At 49.7% G+C, this 16,284-nt stretch overlaps 1 protein-coding gene and 1 non-coding gene across 2 annotated transcripts; one reads left to right on the top strand and one right to left on the bottom strand.

The window, feature by feature from the left end:
* Positions 1-909: 909 nt before the first annotated feature.
* Positions 910-982, bottom strand: Trnak-cuu. Its single transcript has one exon. It is a non-coding gene; the product is annotated as a tRNA-Lys (tRNA).
* A 5,796-nt stretch (positions 983-6,778) lies between these two features.
* Positions 6,779-16,284, top strand: Ecscr (endothelial cell surface expressed chemotaxis and apoptosis regulator). Its single transcript, XM_013123109.3, is given in 11 exon segments — positions 6,779-6,805; positions 6,807-6,888; positions 10,292-10,330; positions 10,972-11,031; positions 11,621-11,767; positions 12,128-12,220; positions 12,948-13,061; positions 13,647-13,745; positions 13,917-13,953; positions 15,229-15,325; positions 15,895-16,284. Coding segments are annotated over 11 exon segments (804 nt in total). The 3' UTR covers positions 15,904-16,284.

Raw genomic sequence — 16,284 nt, 5'->3', positions numbered from 1 at the left:
GTAAAGATTTGTCCTTTTGGGCTGGAGAGACGGCTCGGAGGTTAAGAGCACTGGCTGCTGCTCTTCCGGAGATCCTGAGTTCAATCCCCAGCAGTCACGTGGTGGCTCACAACCATCTATAATTCAGCCTGGTGCCCTCTCTTCTGGTATGCAGGCAGGACACTGTATATGTAATAAATAAATAAATCTTAAATTTTTTTTTTGTCCTTTCTCTGTGCTGAGAACAAGGACCTAGCCAGGCGGTGGTGGCTCACACCTTTAATCCCAGCTCTTGGGAGGCAGAGGCAGGCGGATCTCTGTGAGTTCAAGACCAGCCTGGTTTACAAGAGAACAAGGACCTAAAATGTTACCAGTAAAACAGAAATCCCATTCTGACGAGATAGCTCATCTGGTAAAGGCGGTAGCTACCAAGACTGATGACGTAATTTGGTTACCAGGATCCACATGGTAAGAGAGACCTGACTCATACAAGTGTCCTCTGACCTACACACACCCATCCCAATACACACCCAAAATAAGTTTTATAATATATAATAATATATACTAGAAGCCCTCACTTCCTTACCTCACCACACATTTCTCTTTAAACCTCATGATAACCAAACACCTATCTGATTTATATTCCTTTGCAAGACATCCTTTTCTCTGTTTTTTTCTTTTTTTAAGATCTATTTATTTATTTTATGTAGATGAAGGTCCCATTTGCCCATTGTAAATAATACAGCACTGGATAATACATTAGCTCCAGAGGATGAATCAATTACATCAGGAGGAGATACAAAACATATATTTTGGCAAACTTCTATACAATATCATAGACCCAAGCTACCAGTTAAGGTAAATAATAGGGTGATTCACGGCTTATTGGACACCGGAAGTGATGTCACTATCATTAATCAGCAGTCCTGGCACCCAACGTGGGACTCGAACCCACGACCCTGAGATTAAGAGTCCCATGCTCTACCGACTGAGCTAGCCGGGCTCAACAGTACTTTATTGACAAATGCACAGGACTTCCCCCAACATATGCCTTTATGGCAAAGAGGACATCAGGTCCCGCTATAGACAGTGTGAACCACCGTGTGGTTGTTGGGAATTGAACTCAGGACCTCTGGAAGAACAGCCAGTGCTCTTAACCTCTGAGCTATCTCTCCAGCCCCTTTTCTCCGGGTTATGTTTGTTTTGTTTTGTTTTGTTTTGAGACAGGATCTTCCTGTGCAGCCCTGACTGTCCTGGAACTTGCTCTGTAGACTCATAGAGATCCACCTGCCTCTGCCTCCCGAGTGTTGATATTAAAGGCGTGCGGCACCACTGCCAGGCACCTCTCTGGTTGTTTTTGAGATAAGGTTGGGGTTTTTTTGTTTTTTGTTTTGTAGATTAGATTGGTCTTAAACTCACTATGTAGCTAAGAATGACCTTAAACTAGCAGTCTGATTGTCTCCGCCCTGAATGCACATGCTACCATGACCAGCTGTTTGTGTTTTGTTTGAGACAGGGTCTCATTAAATATCCCAGGCTAGAGATGGCTCAGAGGTTAAGAGCACTGGCTGCTCTTCCAGAGGACCTGAGTTCAATTCCCAGCAACCACATGGTGGCTCACAGCCATCTATAATGAGATCTGGTGCCCTCTTCTGGTGTTCAAGCATAGAACACTATATGCATACATAATAAAATTTTTTTAAAAGATTAAAAAAATATCCCAGGCAGACCTCAAACTCAACATCCTCCTGCCTCAGACTCTTGAGTACTGGAATTACAGGTGTGTACCACCCCTCCTGGATTAGTTTTTCCGAGGTATTTTTTTGTTTGTTTGTTTTTTGTTTTTACCAGACAGGGTTTCTCTGTATTGTTTTGGAGGCTGTCGGTTCAGCCTGGCCTCGAACTCACAGAGATCCGCCAGCCTCTGCCTCCCGAGTGCTGGGATTAAAGGCGTGTACCACCACCACCCAGATCCAAGGTAATTTTTGATCCTCACTAGCTGCCCACAACCAGCCATTCCTCATCCTACCCCTGGACGCAAACTGACCTCTATTCATGTGAGGACTCCCAGAAGACCTCCCCACCATGTGACTTGAAGCAATAAGTACCAACAGCCTCTGGGTTTTGTAAAGAGAAACCTTCCCGCCAGCCTGGTTCCAGAGCGGTATCTGTCCCAAATAAACACACAGGAGGCTATATTAATATTATGAAGCTGTTGGCCTTGCTTGTTTCTTACTGGCTAGCTCTGACTTTAGTAATTACACCATAATTGTTAATCTAAGTATTTCTCTTACCGGAGAAGTTTCCGGGCTTCCTACCCCATGGCGTTACATGTTGACTTTCTGTGTTTCTCCTATGTTTCTCCTACCCAGAGTCCTCCTGGATTCCTAGTCCCACCTATCTTGGTTCCCTATTGGCCAACAGTGCTTTATTGACATATACACAGGACTTCCCCCATCAGGGTTTCGTGTCTCTTAGCCAAGCTGCCCACCTCCTGTCACCTCCACTGAGTCCAGGGCTATTGAGCTGACCCTCAGATTCCTGAGGCCTCTTGCTGGTAGGTTATGAAATCTGCTACTGATCATTTCCCCGTGCAATTGAAGGCCCTGGTGGCATTCTACCTCCTACCTTGGTCCTCTTGGGTCTTAGGCAGAGGGAATCCGGACTCTGTTCCAAGTCAAGTCTTTCACTTCCGGGCTTGGGAGAGGAAGAGTGTGGCTTTTCTGGTCCACAGCTTTCTTCGACACTTTCCCATGTCCACGCGCATGGTTACAGCTGCCCTTTTTTCCCCCTTGCTGTCTAAGCCTTAATTATAGTTGTCTGGCTTCGTTAGTTTGGGCATCCTCTCCTGGAAGCATACTTCAGTTCCTGGGGCCAAATAGCCTTTCCTTTCTTTAAACTCCGAGCAAGTGTGTTTCTTACCTGTTATTAACACTTGCTCTTCTTTGTGTGTCTCTGCGTGTACCGTGTGTGTGTGTGTGTGTGTGTGTGTGTGTGTGCATACTTTGGAGCATCGTGTGCATGTTTACGTGTGTGAGTGTGGGCAAGCTTGTGCCCCAGCACGTACAGGGGCAGAGAGGAAAGCCTTGGATGTCAGCCTCATCTCCCACTTTGTTTGAGGCATCTATGTCGTGGAGACAGGAGTTTCTGTCCTGCCCGGTCCTGCAGCTGTCCATTCCCAAATAAACACACAGAGGCTGACATCAATTATAAACTATTTGGCCTGTTACTCAGGCTTATTACTAACAAGCTCTTACAACCTAAATTAACCCATAATTCTTATCTATGATGTTTAGCCACGTGGCTTTGTGCCTTTTCTCAGTAAGGCGTTCTCATCTTGCTTCCTCCGCTCCCTGCTGATGACGGTGTCTCTCTCTGCCTTTCCTCTTCCCAGCATTCTCCTTGTCTGATAGCCCCACCTATACTTCCTGCCTGGCTACTGGCCAGCCAGTGTTTTATTAAACCAATAAGCGTGACACATCTTTACAATGTGCAAGAGCGTTATCCCACGTTACTGTTGTTTGCTGCTGCATATGCCAGGATCTCTGGTTTCCTGGGGACTCTGCTTCTCATCTCACCTCGGAACACTGTGATTACAGCAACCACACTGTCACACCCAGCTTCATACAGGTTCTGGGGGTTCAAACCCAGGTCCCCACTGAGCCGTCTCCAAATCTACCTGTTTCTAACATTTTCAAACTTTGTCTGAGACAGGAAGTTTGAGACCATCCCGGGCTCTGGGGTAAGAGTCTGTCTCAAAACAGCAACAAAGTAAAATAAACAAAGCCTGCAAGTGTATATAAAGTAGCAACAATATTTAGAGAAGAAGAGGTCATCAACTTGAGAAGGAGCAGGCGGGCCCGAGAGGAAGGGGTGGAAATGATGTAACACACAGTGTATGAAATTCTCCAAAGATTGTAAATACACGCCTGGTGTTGGTGGCGCACTCCTTTAAACCCAGCACTGGGGAGACAGAGGCAGGCAGATCTCTGTGAGTTCGAGACCAGCTTGGTCTACAAGAGCTAGTTCCAGGACAGCCTCCAAAGCCACAGAGAAACCCTGCCTCGAAAAAACAAAAAACAGACAAAAAAAAAAAAGATTGTAAATATGCACAATGAAAAAGATCAGGGTTTTGAGAGGTGGTTTAACAGTTTAAAGTTCTTGTCACTTTCTTGAAGAATCTATGTTCAATTCCCAGCAGCCACATGGCAGCCAACACCTGTAACTCTAGTTCCAGGAGATCTGACGCCCTCTTCTGGCCTTAGAGTGCACTCCATACATGTGGCATAGAGACTATACACACAGGCAAGACATACATGTTAAAAATGCAAATAAATAAACCTTTAAAAGAAAAAAAAGAAGATAACAAACAAACAAAACAAAAACAAAAACCAGGGTTTTGAGAGAAGGCTCCTCAGTTAAGAGCACACAGAGTTAAGTGACACATTTCCTGGCCTCCATGGGCACCCATATGTTCGTATATATGTGACACACACCTACACAGATGCAAATACACATCAATAAAAATAAAATCTTTAAGTTTTAGAATTTGAATCTAATATCATGTGATGGGTGTCTGCCTGCATTTATGTCTGTATAAGCCTGTGCGTGCAATCCCAGTGCTCAGCTAGAAGAGGGCACTGGATTCCCCAGAACTGGAGTTAGAGACGGTTGTGAGCTGCCATATGAGTGCTGAGAACCGAACCTGGATCTTCTGCTAGAGAATTTTCCCAGGTCCTGAAAAGCATTCGAAGGCAGAGGCAGGCTGATCTCTGTGAGTTTGAGGCCAGCCTGATCTACACAGTGAGTTCTGGGACCGCCAGGGCTGTTACACAGAGAAACCCTGTCATGAAAACACAAAAAGAAAAGAAGGAGAGAAAGGAAGGATGGAAGGAAAAGAAAAAACAAATCCCCCTCAAACAAGGACCAGGATGTAGTTCCATGGAAGTATGCTTGCATCTCTGTACGTGGTCCTGAGCCCCAACATCATGAAATAAATACATAAATAAATAAGAAAGGCAAGGTATTGTGACCCACATACGTAATCTCAGAATTTGGGTTGAAGTGGCAGAGTGTGTGTGTGTGTGTGTGTGTGTGTGTGTGTGTGTGTGTGTGTTAGGGACTCAAGGGAGGCATGACCTCCAAAGTGAGTTACAGACCAGTCTGAATTATACCAAGTCCTGCCTAAAAACCAATCACTCAATCAACCAGGCAGGGAGGGCATGATGTCGAATGCCTTTAATCCCAGCACTTGGGAGGCAGAGCCTGGAGGATCTGAGTTTGAGGCCAGCCTGGTTTACAGAGTGAGTTCCAGGACAGTCGGGACTACACAGAGAAACCTTGTCTGGGAAAGCCTTAAATAAATAAACAAATGGAAGTAGTATTGGATGTCAGGTATCTCTGTTCTATTATCTTTTCTCATACTCTTAAATGTTTTAGATTTAAATCAATACGTGTGTGTGTGTGTGTGTGTGTGTGTGTGTGTGCCTTGCTGTATGGTAAATTTTGTGTGGGAATGCTGCTGGTCTGCATTCTTCAGGAGAAAGTGGGAGGCTGGGGTGTGCTGCAGAGGGTATTGCCCAACCAAGCACACAGTGGACTAGGGAGGCAGATGCCTGGCATGTGATCCTTGTGGTGTGTGTGTGTTTGTGTGCATGTGTGGGGAGGGTGAGTGTATGTGGTGTGTATGTATGTATTTATATGTTTGTGTGTATGTGGGGGGGTGAGTGTGTGTGTGTGGTGTGTATGTATGTGTTTATGTGTTTGTGTATGGTGTGTGGTGAGTGTGTGTATGTGGTGTATATGTGTGTGTTTATGTGTTTATGTGCATGTGGTGTGGGGGTGTGGGGTTGTCTGTGGGTGGTGTGGGGTGAGTATGTATGTGACTGTGTATATATGTGTGTCACTGTGTATATGTGTGTGTGCAAGTGTATGTGTGTGAGTGTGTCTGTGGGTGGTGTGGGGTGAGTGTATGTGTGTGCATGACTGTGTATATGTGTGTGTGCCCATGTATGTGTGTGTGTGTGTGTGTGTGTGCGTGTGTACACCAGTGCAAGTGTCTGTACAAAGACCAAAAGCCAGCCTCAGGTTGTTCCTCAGGAGCCATCTACTTGTTTTTTGAGACAGGGTCTTTCCTAGGAACCCAGGGCTCACCAAGTAGGCTGGAGGGCCAGTGAACCCCAGGACTACAGGTCAGCCACCTGCCTGGCTCTTTATGGGGTGTCAGGATGGAGCTTAGGTTCTCATGTTTGCAAGGCTAGTTCTTTGCCCACTGGCCTCTTTGCCCAGCCCACCTCTTGTATTCTATTAGGAATAATGAGATTTCTTGTAAGGCCTCCCTAAAGGATGCTGGAAGTCCCATCTGCACTGGTAGCCCTGAGTGGGGAGAGGAATGTGGAGAATTTCTAGTCTTCAGAGCATGGGCAGCTGGTGGGTCGAGCTTAGGTCTCAGTCCTTGGGGAGGAGAATGTGCCTGAAACAGCAGTAGGCTTGGGGGAAATGCAGGTGTTTCAGGGAGGGACAGAGGGATCCCTCAGAGAGGAAGGGGACAGACAGCCACCATCGGTCATTGTACACAGAACCCAGAGAGGCCAAAGGGGCCCTGGCTAGTCCTCACAACCTCTGCTGCTCAGGCTTACTTACATCCTCATCTGGGCTGTGTGCTCAACTGGGGCCCCTGGAGCCAATCCCAATCTGTTTCCTTCTATTCTTTAACAGGAAGCTCCCGGAGAGCCAGCACCCCCCACCCCCGGCCTCCCCCCCCCCATCTCGCCCCAGCACTCCCTCTCTCTTCTCCACTATGGACAGAGAGTACGCTGAGGAGCCTGCCGGCTACACGCCCAGCTGATATGGGGACCAGCGGAGCCATGCGGCTGGGTCCAGCCATCCTGGGTTTACTTCTGCTCCAAGGTAAGAGGCACTAGCCACTTTTCTCCAACAGCCCCTGTCGCCCACTCCCCAACCCCCTCCCCACCCCACCCCCCATTGCCCATCAGGGCTCTGCCTGAAAAGGGGAAATTCCAGAACTTTTCCACAGAGGGGATCAGCTCAGCTGGCCTGGAGGATGGGAATTACCACCCTGGTAAAACAGATACCGTTAGGCTCAGTATACCACGTTTTCCTAGGGTTCCCCTGTACAGTCTGGCCCCCTGAAAGGTGGGAAGTGGCTGACTTGATACATGACAGGATCTGGAAAATTCCTTCTAAGGGTACACAGACAGAAAAATCCTATGGCTGCTCTGTCAGTACTCTTGACCGGTCAGGCCACCGCAGTCCCTCTATCCGACAGAGGCCTCCAGCACAAAATGGTCTGCACCATGTACTTTACAGGTGATCTTCTCTTTGCTTTCTCCTGTGAAGAGCTGCAACCTGTGGAGTTTCAAATTGCTGACTTTAATCTCAAAGCACAGCAGCGAGAGGTCTTCCGGTTAGACCCAGAGGGCTGCTTACCCGAGGAGGGTACACACAGCACAGGGTGGGGTGCTGGAGGAGACCCCTCCATCGGGCTGCCTGAAAGGACACCTCTCAGACGTGGCTGGCAGTCGTGAGTGGGGGCCTGGAGGCAGGATCCTCTAATGAGGGGTCATTGCTGGGAACCTGAGAAGTTCTGGACACTCTGACTCACACAGCTCTCTCCCCCAACCCCAGTCCTTTGTGGAAGACTTAGGAGGCTGTGCTCCAAGCAGGGGAACTATGGCTTAGGTGAAAATGCTGCCTCCTGCCCAAGGGAGACATCATTTTACTTAGAAGCCCATGGGCTGGCGTCGATGCTGACACCACTCCCCGTCCATCAACTCCTACAGATAGTCAGAGGTTAATCCTGAGAACCACAGGCCTTCCAAAGGCCTGGACTCTCTCTAGTCATGCCATCCTAAGTTGCCCAAGGTCTCCATCTGGGAGCTCATGGCACCTTTCCGTTGAGGAATTGTCTGGAACAGATTCATGCTGATGGCGGGGCTTGGCTACAGAGAGAGTCGGCCAGTCTTTGGAGGAATCGAGAGAATGCGGCAAATTTTAAAATGTCTAGCACTGGTTGAGCAAAGGCTGTTGGGAGCCGTGTGTTTTATATGTGTTTTCTTCCCTACCCCAGCAATTGTGTGTGTGTGTGTGTGTGTGTGTGTGTGTGTGTGTGTGTGTGTTGTGATGCTGAGGATTCAATTAATTTAGGGCTTACACAGAATTACATGTCTAGCCTCTCATATCCAACTCAGAAAGTGAGTAAAGAAAGACAGAACTTCAAATCCCCCCATCCTCCCGCTTTTTTTTTTCTTTGTGGTGCGGGGGATTGATACCAGGGTCTCACACAGGCTAGGTAAGTGCCCAACCACTGAGCTACATCCTGGAGTGTTCTCAGCATGAAACTATCCTGCTCAGGAAAACAGGGGTGTGGGCGAGATTAGACTGGAAGGAAATGAAGCAGGTAGGGCTTAGGAAGTGGAGGTCAGGAAAATACAAATTCAGTGTGTCCGTCGCTCTGTGCCTGTCTGCTGGACCCTGGTCAGAAGCACTGGCCTTATAGAGACACATTGCTCAAGTCCCTGGTCTCTATAGGTGACAGGCTGTGAAGAGTGGGGTAGGAGGCAAAGAGAGCCCAGACCTTTAAGGCTTGACGCTCGCTCGCTTGTGCCTTGGGAACGCCTCAGAAGCTTGTAGATCATCTTCAGATAGGTCCAGAAAGACAGGTGCACTCTGACTTCCACACCTCCCAGAGCTAAGAGGATTCGCAAGGCATGCTTGCACCAGAGCGATTGTGCTCAGAGACTTTGGAAGGAAAGGGCTGGCCCAGGCTCATTCCTTGCTAGCAAGGATTCTCTCTAACTTGGGGTTCCTGTAACGCTGCTTACTTTCTTCTGGAACCCCTCTACCCACAAAGGAACAGGGTTGTGGGAGATCTTGACCTGGGGTGGGGGTGGGGAGACACGCATCTCAGGGTTGGGTAAGCTTTGGCTTGGAAGCGATTCCACGCAGGTATCCAAGTAATAGCTTCATGGAGGAAGGTGGTGGCTTAGGGAAAACAAACAGGCCAGCAGGCTGCCCATAGCCTGGGGTGGGGTGGGCCCCTAGAATCCGGCTGCCTCAGTCCATCTGGGGCCTGGGCCTGATGCTTCCCTAAAGATGAGAAGCTAAGAAGCAGTAGAGCCAGCCCAGCGGGGGGGTGGGTTCCCAGTCCCCCCAAAAAAACGGTGAGGAGGGAGCAGCTCCGTTTCCCTATGTTGTTTTCCTTTCGCATTGTTCGTAGGTTTCAAGAATGTTTTCATTGTGGAAAGTGAGCACACACAAGCCCGCCCCGCCCCCCCCCCCCCACATAAAAGCATACACATGTCTACGAAGAGCCCCTCAGACACACAGGTATACAAACAGAAGAGCTAACAAGGGCTCCCACTGCAGCTGCTGGGAACCACCTCCTCAATAAGTTTGGCCAGAACAACTGTTTCTTAACTTGCCCCTGCCCGTGAGAGTGAACCAGCCACACCTCTCAGCACTTCCTCTCCTCCTGGACAAACCTCAGAACTTGTTTCCTGTTCAGGCCTCGGCCTCCGGTGGGGGAGGAGAGAGAGGGAGGGACAGAGAGAGAGAGAGACAGAGAGACAGAGACAGAGACAAAGAGACAGAGAGACGACAGAGAGACAGAAAGAGGGAGGGAGAGAGAGACAGAGAAAGGGAGGGAGAGGAAGAGAGAGACAGAGAGACAGAGACAGGGAGCGACAGAGAGAGAGAGGGAGAGAGAGACAGAGACAGAGAGGGAGAGAGAGACAGAGAGAGAGAGAGAGCCCCAGTGAAAGTCCTAAGCCCCACCCCATTTCATGCACCTCCCCCAGCCCCTCCCCTTTTTGGAGGGAATGACACAGGACAGTCCTCACAGGGAGAAACAAATGGGCTGGTAGTGGCATAGGCCCAGAGACCTGGAGTTCTGGGTGTTTGTCCAGACATGTCATTAATTCAGACAGCCATCCCCTAGCTTTGGATACCCATGGAGGATCGAAGACTCTAGGCCTCTGAACGCTGAGGTGATTGATGGTGATGAACAATTATCCTTTAATCTTCGCCAAAGACCTGGCTTTCCTCATGAGCTTGGCTTGTCAGAGTTACCGAGGCAGTCTATATATTTGGTTCGTTTTTTTTTTTTTTTTTTTTTTTTTTTTGAGACAGGGTCTCTTTATGCAGCCCTGGCTGTCCTGGAACTCGCTGTGTAGACCAGGCTGGCCTCGAACTCACAGATGTCTTCCTGCCTCTGCCTCCTGAGTGCTGGGAGCAAAAGCGTGCGCCACCACTGCCCAGTCACAGTCAAAAGCGTTTTTGCTTTCTCTCACAGGCTACAGCTCTCAGCCTACGACAACTCAGACCTCTCAGGGTAAGACTCACGGCGCCTACTCCAGCCTTTGTGCCTAAGAGCTAGAAAGGAATTAGAGGGGGAGTTCCAGGCTCCGCTTTTATTTTTTCTTTTCCTTTTGGTTTTTCAACACAGGGTTTCTTGGGTAGCCCTGGCTGTCCTGGAACTCTCTCTCTCTGTAGACCAGGCTGGCCTGGAACTCAGAGACATCCCCAACCCCCACCCTGAGTACTGGGATTAAAGGCTTGGACCATGACCACCCTGGCTTGGTCTCCTTTTTTTGCCTGAATGCAAGTGATGGGAGCTCCAGCCAGAGGTTCCTGGGGCTCATTCAAGTGGTCCAGTCTAACATGACTTGAAAGAGGGAAGAGATGAATATTAAGAGATAGAGGAGGGGAGGAAAAGAGACAAAAACCAAACCAAAACAAAAACCTAGCTTCAGAGAAGAAGAGAAGGGCACAGAACCGTCAAATGACGTGTTTGGGGGTGGGGGGCTCTTCGGTGAGTGAATGAGTGCGGAGCTGCTGAGAAGCCCCCCTCTACCCTCCCAAGCCACCCCCAGCCATCCAGACCTCCTTGGAGCTTGGGGGTTCTCAGACTGGCAAAGGGGTATGACATCACCAGACAGGCCTGTCCCACTCCTTCTGCTTCTGTTCTTGCAGGAGACAGATCTTCCTCGGGGCCTGGCGGCTCAAGGCTTTCCCTTAGCACCCCTACCCCAGGTACTCACTCAGCTTCTGAGGCTGGTGCTCAGGGAGGGTCCGGGAGGAGCCCGGGGCAGGGTCAGCTCTGCGGGAGAATGTAGACTTGTAGAAGAAGGGACAGGGGCCGACCGACGGGGGTGATCCCAAAGGGGGGCAGCAGGGACGGGGTCACAGGAGCCACACAAACGTCATCCACTTCAGACGTCAGCTCCGGGGGGGGGGGGGCAGGGGGCAGGGTCCCTTCCCACAGGCAGTGGCCTCAAGAACTGGCCCTGGAAGGAGTAAGATGAACAAGTGGAGGTTGTGGGAAGGCGGGAGAGAAGTGCTCAAGAAGAGCAAACTGCAGGGACCAAAGGCTCAGAGGTCAGCCAGAGAATGGCTCCTTAAGGAACTGAAGGCAGTGATGGGAATGGGGGGGTGCTGTAGCTCAGGGGGACACAGTGCTTGCCTAGCATAAAGGAAGTCCTAGGTTTAATCGCCATTAGCATGCACACAAGGAAAGAAACAGAGAGGAGGGAGGGAGGATGCCTTGGACTAAGGAACCCTTTCCCCTGTGCATATTCTGGCTGTTGCTTTGAGCAGGTCATGTGTGCTTCCCAATCCACAGAAATTCTACAGAAGGTCTCCCAGGGCTCCTTGGTACCCAGGCAGCCTGTAACACCCAGGCAGCCTGTAACGCCCAGGCCAGGCACCTTGGATAACCACTCCCTTTCCTTGCCTGGCCTGACATCACAGAAGCAGGCATTGAAACTTGGTGAGTACCCAGGGCAGGTGGGCAGGCTGGAGGTGATGGACACTAGATATGTCTGGATGGGTTCCTTCTTCCTTTAGCCAAGTGGCCTAAATGCTGGGGTCGGGGTTAAGTCTTGAAGCTGCACCAGTGGTGCCCTGGGTTTGGGAAATTTTATAAGAAGCTATTGGAGAGAAGCAGAAGCAGGGAGTTGGTCCCGCTCGTAGTCAAGGATGAGCTAGCCCGAATTTGGGGCTGAGAAAAGAACGGACAGGAGAGGGAAATAAGAAGGGGACTCGCACATACAGGGTCGGAAAAGGACTAGACACTTCTCAGGGTGTGCTGGGAGGGATGGCAGCCCTCCAACTTGGCCATTTACTTCAGGTGTAGGCACAGGGGTGCCAGGCGGCGGCGGCAGCAGCAGCAGCAGCAGCAGTAGCAGCAGCAGCAGCACTGTCAACAGCACAAGACGAGGAGGTATGTCCAGTGTGCGTTCCAACAAAGAGAGGCGGTCAGACATGTCTATGACTCTTTATTTCCAATCATTTTTTTTTTTAGTCCTTGGATATCTTACACTTTTAGGCTTATTCAGGAGGTGAGAAGAGATAGGGAAATAGGATAGCAAATAGGTCTGCAGAATGTGACTTGTGCAAGGGAAGAGAAACGTGATATTGGTTCTCTCCTCCCACCATGTAGGTCCCAGGGGTTGAGCTCAGGCCTCCAGCCTTGGCAGCAGGCAACCCTTCCTGTTGAGCTATGAGGCCAAGCCAATGTCATTTTAAGAGGACCAGAAGCCTCTGCCCCTTACCTGGCACCCTGGCTCTTTGGGTCAGTGCCTTCTTTCCCCCCCACACCTTCAACTGTTTGCAGAAGACAGTTGGCTCTACTTTGGGTTTCCCTGTTTCTGCAGCATAAATCCTTCCTTCTGGGCACCAAGTGGTGATGTGAAGCATCTTGAACCTTCTGGAGTCCTCTGAAACCAGTAATGTAGACAACCCGCAGAGGTGTTCCTGTAGAGATGTGAGATCCCCAACCTCTGTCTTCAGGGGGTTCTAGTTAGTCAGTGGCAGGGAGGAAGGTCTTTTCTACGGGCTGGTAGCCCTCTCTGCAGGCTCTCACCTCAGGGATCAGGAGAGAGGCTGACTCTCCTTGCCAGTTCCTGCCAGCGCCCTTTGCTGATGCGCCAACACCTACTCTGTTTCAGAAGCGTCCCTGAATGCTACTCCCAGTTCAGTGACCACGAGCCTGTGGACAGGGGAAGAGGTTACCATCCTGCCCAGCCCCACATCGGAGTCAGTGCTCACTGTGGCTGCCTTTGGTAAGAAACGGCAGGGAGGATGGGGCCTGAGAGGGGACTCTACCTCAGGACTCACTCAGACTCTGGGTAGGAACGCAAGTTCAAATCCTATCCATTCATTCTGTGATGGAATTGCTGGTGAGCAGGTTCCTCGTGGAAAGAAGTCTTCACTGGTCTTCTGGCCAACTCTTCTTATTTATTTATTTCATATATAGTATTCTGCATACATGCCAGAAGAGGGCACCAGATTGAATTGTAGATGGCTGTGAGCCACCATGTGGTTGCTGGGAATTGAACTCAGGACCTCTGGGAGAGCAGTCAGTGCTCTTAACCTCTGAGCCATCTCTCCAGCCCCCCTGGGCAACTCTTCTTGGCTCTTTTGGCCTTCATGCTCTTATGGGTGATGGTGTTAGGCTAAGCGGTCCACCGTGGCTAGGGGTACTAGCTAATATACTACTCATTTTTCCCAGAGAAGCAGAATCCACATCACTCTGAGTGAATATATACACGCGCGCACACACACACACACACTCTGCACCTACCAGGGAAGGGAATCCTAGACTTATTTCTATTGCCCCATCTCTTCCTCCCCTGCTCTCCGATCAGGTGTTATCAGCTTCATTGTCATCCTGGTGGTTGTGGTGATCGTCCTGGTCAGTGTGGTCAGCCTAAGGTTTAAGTGTCGGAAGAACAAGGAGTCTGAAGGTAACTGTCCTGACCTGCTGGGCTCCTTGACCCCTGTGCTGTGGGAGCCGGAGCAAGGGGCTCTGGCTGATGTCAGCAACACTTGATGAGAGGGGAGGTGGGCTTCGAGAGGAAGGCTGGGCATCTGGGTTATAGCGTTTGACCCTAATCTGTGCCCTTGGGATTTTACAGATCCACAGAAACCAGGGAGTTCGGGGCTATCTGAAAGGTAAGATTTTTAGAAGCTTATGAAAGCCATCTTCTATCTAATCTGAAATCCTACTCCAAGAAGAAAACACACTCTCAGCCTTCGGGACACACACACACTCATGCTTCCCTCCACGTCCCCCGCCCATTCACACCACTTGCAGGCATACACCCCTCAATCCTGCAGTCTTCACTGAAGCTGGGCCAGGCCAGCAGGCTCAGGTGAGCAGAGACAAGAGAGGTTCTTCCACAGCAGGGCTCAGCTTCCATTGTCTCCTCATGAAAAGTGCAGGAATGCAGATTCCAGTTTAAGATAACATCTTCTCAGGAAATTTTTAGAAAACCTACTCCAAAGCCAGTTGTGGGGGCACACATCTTTTTTTGGGGGGGCACACACCTTTTTTTGGGGGGGACACACACACCTTTAATCCCAGCATTTGGCAGGCAAATGCAGGCAGATCTCTGAGTTCATGGCCAGCTGGTGGAGTGCTTGTCTGTTATACACAGAACCCTGGGCTCTAGCTCAGTTACTGCATAACCCAGACGTGACGGCACACAGCTGTAACCCCAGCTTTAGGAAGTGGGAGGCAGGAAGATTAGGAATTCAGGGTCATCACTGACTACAGATGAAGTTTGTGGCCAACCTAAAACACAGACAAATACCACCAATATAAAGCCAGCAAACAAACCAGAAAACCCTGAAGCATAAGACAGGTTGTAACTTTGTCAGGATCAAGCAACTAATAGACAGTAAAGACGGTCTGGTTTTTTTTGTTTGTTTGTTTGTTTGTTTTTTGTTTTTTGTTTTGTTGGTTTTTCGAGACATGGTTTCTCTGTATTGTTTTGGAGGCTGTCCTGGAACTCGCTCGGTAGACCAGGCTGGCCTCAAACTCACAGAGATCCGCCTGCCTCTGCCTCCTGAGTGCTGGGATTAAAGGCGTGCGCCACCAACGCCCGGTGACTGTCTGGTTTTGATGAGAGAGTCTCACAGGACCCAGGCTGGCTTTGAACTCACCAAGTAGCTGTAAGTGGCACTGAGCTCCTCATCTTCCGACCTTCTTGCCTGCCAAGTGCTGGGTTTATAGTTGTACCCCACCAACCCAACTTGGAAAAGAACAAAACAGACAAGCTTTAAATACAAGTCTCCTGGATTTCAGAACACATTCTCATTTTATCACGGTCCACCCCCAAATACAGTTTTCTGAGACGAAGATGGAGGGTATGATGCCCCCAGGTTCCCTCTGCTCCCCTTGCTCTGTCCCCTCCTCTCTGTAAACTGGGCTCCTTCCCACCTCAGCTGCTCCGCGGCCAGTGGAGAGAAAGACAGCATCACCCTCCTCTCCATGAAGAGCATCAACATGGACAACAGCAAAGGCTGCCCCTCAGCAGAAAAGGTACATTTTAAAGTCTCCCTTCTGGGGCTGCAGAGATGGCTCAGAGGTTAAGAACACAGGCTGCCCTCCCAGAGGCACTCAGTTCAATTCCCAGCAGCCACCTGGTGGCTCATAGCCATTTATAATGAGGTTTGGTGCCCTCTTTTGGTGTGTAGGCACACATGCTAGAACAGTGTAAACATAATAAATCTTTTTGTTTTTTTGTTTTTTTGGTTTTTCGAGACAGGGTTTTTCTGTATTGCTTTGGAGGCTGTCCTGGAACTTGCTCTGTAGACCAGGCTGGTCTCAGACTCACAGAGATCCTCCTGCCTCTGTCTCTCGAGTGCTGGGATTAAAGGCATGCACCACCAATGCCCGGCATAATAAATCTTTAAAAAAAAAGTTGGCTCTTAAATTTTCCTTCCTTTCCCAAATTCACCCACCTCCACCCCTCCCCTCCCTTCCCACCCTGCAACACTATTCTCAGGTGTTAGCTCCTTAACCAGGAAGGCTAACACCATGGTCAATGACCCAGGCTCTTCCCCTTATCCCTCCCAAGTTCACCATTCTTCATCATACGTATTTTTCAGATTCTTTAAAAGTGGCCTTGAGTCGCCATGGATTCAAGTGTGATGCAGCTGCCCAGGGACCACGAGGAAGAAAAGAAGAGATGAGATTGTTGAAGCCAACAGACCACATATAAGTTATTTTGTTTCACGATGCTCCCAGCTCTATGTGGATCACATTCCTATAGATCCAGAAGCGGCTTACCACATCAGAGACTGTCCCACGTGGAAGCCACTCTAGACATTTGGTCTGCTTCTTCCTCCTCCTCCTCCTCCTCCTCCTCCTCCTCCTCCTCCTCCTCCTCCTCCTCCTCCTCCTCAGAAACCAAGGAATGCGGGGCCAATAGAGCAAGAGCCAAGGAAGTAATGAGGTAGACGGATCCATTCTATTCACATTAAAGTTATTTTTTTCTG

This window comes from Mesocricetus auratus, unplaced genomic scaffold (genome assembly GCF_017639785.1).
Source record: "Mesocricetus auratus isolate SY011 unplaced genomic scaffold, BCM_Maur_2.0 Super-Scaffold_100015, whole genome shotgun sequence".
In the NCBI taxonomy this organism is placed as follows: domain Eukaryota; kingdom Metazoa; phylum Chordata; class Mammalia; order Rodentia; family Cricetidae; genus Mesocricetus; species Mesocricetus auratus.
The sequence above is the reverse complement of the archived record's forward strand: the minus strand, read 5'-3'. Positions and strand labels throughout refer to the sequence as shown.